At 37.3% G+C, this 6,975-nt stretch overlaps 1 protein-coding gene across 3 annotated transcripts in view; it reads right to left on the reverse strand.

Moving 5' to 3' along the window:
* Positions 1 to 6,975, reverse strand: part of LOC106518240 (ankyrin repeat and BTB/POZ domain-containing protein BTBD11-A) — a 206,330-nt gene that overhangs the window by 31,095 nt on the left and 168,260 nt on the right. For all 3 annotated transcript variants that reach the window (XM_014009430.1, XM_014009429.1, XM_014009428.1), the window contains exon 3: positions 198 to 405. In XM_014009430.1, coding sequence (XP_013864884.1) covers positions 198 to 405 — 208 coding nt within the window. The remainder of the gene's footprint in view (positions 1 to 197; positions 406 to 6,975) is intronic.

A 6,975-nucleotide genomic window follows, 5' to 3' on the forward strand; every position in this document is an offset into this window, starting at 1 on the left:
CATGTTTTTTTTTATGAGAGTATAACATTATAACATGGCATAAAACTCAAAAAAGTTGATTTTACATGATATTGCCCCTTTACCTCATCAGTCTGCAAAGAGGTCAAACAGGTTTCTACCACAGTGGAAATAATACTTTCTCTGAACGTTTATACAGAGCTTCACTTCAACATGGCTACACCATCTGTTGGACTCACCTCTCAGTTTGTAAAGTGACTTTGGATGGCTCAATGTTGGGGTTCTCCCATTCCATCTGCGGGCAGTGCATGAAGTAACACAGGGTGTAGAGGGCTTCGGGCTCCCAGTGAACCGTAGTGTTGGTCTTCTGATGGACCGGAGTGCCGTTGCTCGGGTTCTTGATGTGCAGCGGCTGGAGGAGGAGCATGGCCCGGGACACCAAATCACCTGCAAGACGTAAAAAAAATAAAAATAAAAATAAACAATTAGAAACTGAGGCCTTTCAGACACATAGCTCTGGGTTTTCTCTTTTAAAACTTTAAGAATTCATAAAACTTACCAGGAGAAGATAATAATGAAGATTTAAAGTGATCTAATAAAATTTTATTGCCCTATTCAGTCCACTTTACACAAACTCAGTTCATTTCAGATAATATTTTTAGTATTACAGATCAGTTCAGTTGTAATCACATATGAAGCATTTGAATTTTAATGCAGTTTTAAAAAACAACTTAACTCTGCATCAGAGAAACCTATAAACACTGAAGTAAATACATGTTTCAAAAAGAAAAAAAAAAGAACATTTCAATTTGTTTTCTATTTTATTTGATTTATTTTACTACAGTATCACATACAGGGATGGTTTGCTGTAAAAAAAAAAAGCACAAATTTAAATACGTCCGAACGGCTAAAAACGATCTTTAAAAGCGTAGCCTCGTTTCAGTTTGTTCAACACGAAAATGAAGTCAACTCAAAGATTAGAGGAACACTCATTATAATACCAGCTGAATCTATGAAGAGAATATAAATGTGTTGTTTGCCTCTGTAACATTTTTTTCTCTTTTAAATGTGGTTCATTTCTTTAATAATGATTTAATTCAAGCTGTGCATCTGCACTGCAGGGGCAGAGAAAAAAGAAGCAATTCTTAAAATTTGCTGTCCTGAACACCGGAGGTGGTGTGAACTCTACATTTAGTTAGTCCGATGCACAGCAGCAGACATTTAGCACTGATATTCAAAGGCATTATTCTCAGATCGATCGTGCTTCCCAGCTGTTAATCGATGGGGTCATTAGAGATGCGTTTAAGAATAACGATTAAACGGCTCTGAAGAGGGAAAARATTGCACAGTAAGGTCTGCAGTGTTGATTTCTCAGAAAAAAAAATCACTGGACTAATTATTTACTCAGTTTACTGGAACACGGGAGCTTAAAGGCTCCTGGAGGAATGTGAACGTTGCGCTAAGACAAGAACAAAATGCATCCTCTTCTGCAACCTGAAAAGCAAAAACAACCTTCAATTCGCCCTCACAACTAACTTTGTGCATGGATATTTTAATATGCCTAACATTAGAGACAGACACAATAACAAACAGACCACAACTGTCCTTCTGAGCTACACGACGTCAATAAACAAGCCTTCTTTGCCTTCGTTATTGTTTGGACAACATTTGCTCCCATCTTCTTTGCTGTAATTATCTGAGCAACGCTCCTGTGGGGTTCGTGCTTCAACTCATTTGAATTAATCACAGCGAAGAGCTTACTGTCTCCTCTTCAAAGTTTTTTTTTAGAAAAACTCTTAACAAGCAAAACTTTTCTTATCTCCCGCAAAAAACAATGAGACAGCACAAACAAAGTCTACCTGTTGTAATGAAACAACTGTCAGTGCGGCTACATGGAAATCAGCTTGTCATGCTACAAAACTTTAGCTTACATGTTCACACAGCTAATATTATACTATACTAAATCATTAAAAATAAATTCCCCCTTAAATTACAATGCAGGTATTGTACCAGAGAACCTGGGAAAAAAGGTAGAGGGGAACAAAGGGGAACATAGATACGTGGGAACATAGATACTTGGGAACATAGATACTTGGGAACATAGATACTTGGGAACATAGGTACTGGGGAAAAAGGTGTTTGGGAAGAGAAGAACAGGGGAACATTGAACACTTAATGAATTTAAATCTCTTTTAAAGACCCATCTTTTTGGTTTGGCTTTTAATTCCAGAGAGCACAGTAGTCCAATCTCTCTCTCTCTCTCTCTCTCTCTCTCTCTCTCTCTCTCTCTGTTTAGTAAGTTGTATTTGTTTGCATGCTTTTATATTACTGCATTTTTATTTTTTGATGTGCAGCACTTTGGTTGCCTTGGGGTGTGTAAAGTGCTATATAAATAAAGTTTTGATTGATTGATTGATTGATTGATTGATTGATTGATTGATTGATTGATTGATTGATTGATTGATTGATTGATACTTGGGAACATATGTATATAGTTACCACGGAACATAGGTACTGGTAAAAAAAAAGGTAATGGGGAAAATAGGTACCAGGAAAAAAGATACTGGGGAACATAAATAGAGCGGAACATAGGTACTGGAGAACATGGGTACTGGAGAACACAGGTACGGGAGAACATAGGTACTGGGGAACATAGCTACTGGAGAACATAGGTACTGGGGAAAATAGGTACTAGGGAAAATAGGTACTGGGGAAAATAGGTACTGGAGAACACAGGTACGGGAGAACATAGGTACTGGGGAACATAGCTACTGGAGAACATAGGTACTGGGGAAAATAGGTACTAGGGAAAATAGGTACTGGGGAAAATAGGTACTGGGGAACATAGGTACTGGGGAACATAGGTACTGGGGAACATAGGTACTGGAGAACATAGGTACTGGGGAACATAGGTGCTGGGGAATATAGGTACTGGGGAAAATAGGTACTGGAGAACATAGGTACTGGGGAAAATAGGTACTGGGGAAAAAGGTACTGGGGAAAATAGGTACTGGGGAACATAGGTACTGGGGAACATAGGTACTGGGGAACATAGGTGCTGGGGAACATAGGTACTGGGGAACATAGGTACTGGAGAACATAGGTACTGGGGAACATAGGTACTGGAGAACATAGGTACTGGGGAACATAGGTACTGGGGAACATAGGTACTGGGGAAAATACTGGAGAACATAGGTACTGGGGAAAATAGGTACTGGAGAACATAGGTACTGGGGAACATAGGTACTGGGGAACATAGGTACTGGGGAACATAGGTACTGGGGAACATAGGGTTGTGCATAATCGTATCGTGTGCAATTAATCGCAAGAAAAACATTAATCGATTACTTTTTGGCACTTGACGATTAATACGATTAATGCCACCAGGCAGAATCTGCTCGCTGCTCCTTTCTGCTTCAAATATATATGATGATCATTAAAAAAATTCTGTAATTTATTTATCTAGCAACTGAATGTAAAATTTGATATATATCCTGAAGTCTGTAATTCTGACACAATTTGGAACAGATTTGTATGAAGAGCAAATCTTTCCCACTAAATTGGTCGTGTGACTAGGACATGAGGGTGTCCAGGGATTCAAGGGGATTAATCGTCAAATTAATCGTTTTTGGCTAAATGCCACAATTAATCGTGATTAATTTTTTAGCCAATATTACCCAACACTAGGGGAACATAGGTACTGGGGAACATAGGCACTGGAGAAAATAGGTATTGGGGAAATAGGTACTGGCAAACACAGGTTTTGGGGAACATAGGTGCTCGAGAACATAGGTACTGGGGAAAATAGGTACTGGGGAAAATAGGTACTGGGGAAGATAGGTATTGGGGAATATAGTTACAGGGGAACAAAGGTTCTGAAGAAAATAGGAACATACAGACAATAACAATAATAGTGCAGGCATCAGTTTAATTTAACTGTTTTCAAATACATGTCAAGCTATATTAAATGTTTTGCAATGAATGTTAAAAGCTGTATTTGATTATTTTGAAGGCGTCTGTGTTGAATTTTTCAGTTTAACCCCTGAAAAACCGAAAGTGTGCTCAATGGTTCCTGAGTGAATTGACCCAGTTGTGTTCATAAGGGCAGGTGGTCCTTTGAGTCTACAAAGAGTCACCCTTCGTGCAGAGAAAAGTCACTCAATGCACCAACTCTTTGGCATTCAGGCAAAAGAAAAAAAAACTAAGACAGCAAATGTTGTGGGCATGTTCTAGTATTTTTAGATCATGTTTGGATGAGCTGTGGCTTTACAACAGCAAACCACCACAACAGTTGAAGGTTAAGCTACATGGAGTTTGAGTGAATTTTTGAAACTGTGATCTTGCCTTGACCTTATATGAAAAAAGGTCTAGTTCTTGTGAAATATTTTTTTTAGCAATACAGTACTCCTTTTGCTTTTTGACCACTGGAGACAGGCACCAGCTCCAAGTGACCCTGAACAGGTTAAAGATGGCATGAATGAAAGAATTTTGCACCAATGCATTTCTCACTCTGAATTCTTCTGAAATCAGAATTAATTAAAAGGATAACCGACATTACGGAGAATACTGTGAAGAGAAAGTTCACATTCTACAAACGTTAAGTCAACAAGGTCAGCTGTTGCTTGTTTTATTTCCTAGAAGGCAAAAATTTGTCTGGAATAACATTTTTTTTATCAAGGTTAGGATTGATTTTTCAACATATTTCACTTCAAAGCTTCAGTCCAATATAATTAAGTTTTAGTAACAAAGAGCCAAGGGGAATGTAGCTTGAGTTATTTTATGTGAAACAGCGTGCAGAGTAATTTCACGGGGATATACATTTTTTCCATAAAGAAAATAATCATGAAAGACAATTTATTTCAGATATCTGCACAAATGGAGAACATGTGCTAACTCTATACCAGACATAAAGGCTGAAACAAAAACAAAAACAACCCATCATTTACATTTATATTACAAAATTTGAATTCTTCATGAAGTGTCTTGTCAGAATGGACACTAAATTATGCATTCATAATTCAGGCCACAATTGGTACAATTTAAAGATCCTTGTTTGCTTAGAAATAGTAGATTTTATGAGCATAGTAGTTTTATTAAAGCTAATCTACCCAACAAATTGCATAAAGATTGGATGCTGTAGCAAGTATTCATTAGTTTACCAATCCTTTTGGAGCTGGTGTAAAATCATATTAATTTCCTCACAGCATAAAATGACTTAACGTGACTAAATACACTTTGAAATGTGCGGTAATTTTAATTACATGTTACAAGCTGATGTCTGAGGAGTTTATCATAAATACAGAAATGGGAGAAGATCCCTCAGATAACCTAARTGAACAGTCAGTTCATGTGAGTTTGATTTGGGAGCAAACTTGTTTTTTTCATAAACATATTCCTGCTTGCTGCAAAAAGCAAGGAACATGAAGTTTGAGTTATTAATAAGACCTCTAATGGTGTTTTGAGTAAAAGTTCTGCAAACTCTTTAATGGTCTGACATTCATTATGCTTTTTCAGGGGAAGAAAAAAAAAGCTTAACACTCTGGAAAGATCCAGCTTTTTAATGACAATGAGATGATTAAAAAACGCAGGACTGCATTTGATTTTTTTTGTCTTCAAATAACAAGTTGGGAACAGAATTATTGCACTGTTTTGATACATTTGAACATTTTTGTTTCTAGTCCAAAACAAGAAGTTTGATAGTTAATTTAGGAAATCATGAAGTAATTTGAAGGTGGATGGAAGTTACATCAGGTAGTCACAATTTTATGTAGATATTTTTTGTCCCTAATAACCTCTAAAAATGGGTAGGAAGCACTGTTATATCTCTGAAATTAGTGCTCATGAAAACAATCAACTTTTAAAAAAGGATTTAAGCTAGAAAACACAATGAATGAAAAGAAAGAATCTGTAATTACATCCATTAAAGCAGACAATGTGAAGCAGGATGTCTTCTGTTCTAAACACGATTTAAGCACTTCTGATGGGATCTGAGTTAGAAAATTTCCTCTGCGGTCCTCTGACATGCTGTCATGGCCTATCGCCACCCGGAAGACACTCCTAGGACATTTAATCATCACTCAGTCCTATGACTGGCTCAGACCTCCACCTTTGGGGGCACATTAGCAATTCCATGGCAACTATTAATCACAGTCGATTACAGGACATGTCACCATCGACACAGACAATTCTCACCTGCAGTGCTCAAGTTGAAATTAATCACCGGTGGACACAGTTAATATGGGATATATAAAGGAAGGTCATATGTAACCATCTGTATTTGAATAGAGAGTGGATCTGCTGAAACGAACAAAGAGCTTTTATATGTTAATGCTCTCTTCTTTAATGATCCTTATTCTTTAAATGGGGATATCATGGACTCAGACTGGGTGACCTTCTAGAGGCATTTCTACCTGTTGATATAAAGAGTCTGTCACTCATAGGCTGAGTCACAAGGACTGCAGTAATCCATCTTTTAATCTGCTCATAATAATGTGATACATTGTGTTGAAAACAATAATAAACAACAGGACATTAATCGCATGATAGCAAATAAAAAAAAAGAGGAGAAGAATCTGCTTTGCTGCAAAACACCAGAATAATTTGTTGAGGTTGAAGCATCACCCCCCACACCCCCCTCAAAAAAAAAAAAAGAAGAAAAAAAAATCACACTGACAAAAATTGTCAGATTTAAAAAGGGCAGAAACAGCAAAGGAGCTTCATCAGGAAAAGAGAACGTTTAGCAGAGTGAAAAGTTTACCCTTTATGGAAGCCATGGATACAACATAGATCTGTGTTTATAGAAAGGGAAGCTTATCTTGTTCATATTTTCAGGCTGTGTGTGGGGGTGGGGTGTGTGGGGGGTGTAAATTTCTGTCTGTCCTCAGCTTTAGTTGTAACCAGGGGTCAGTTTTATAAAGGATTGCATGGAAACCATACTAAAAGTGAACGTACGGCCAAAATGCAGAAATGGCGTACGCCAAAAAAACAAAACAAAACAAAACAAAACAAAAAAAAAAC

Source organism: Austrofundulus limnaeus, unplaced genomic scaffold (assembly GCF_001266775.1).
Source record: "Austrofundulus limnaeus strain Quisiro unplaced genomic scaffold, Austrofundulus_limnaeus-1.0 Scaffold58, whole genome shotgun sequence".
Classification (NCBI taxonomy): domain Eukaryota; kingdom Metazoa; phylum Chordata; class Actinopteri; order Cyprinodontiformes; family Rivulidae; genus Austrofundulus; species Austrofundulus limnaeus.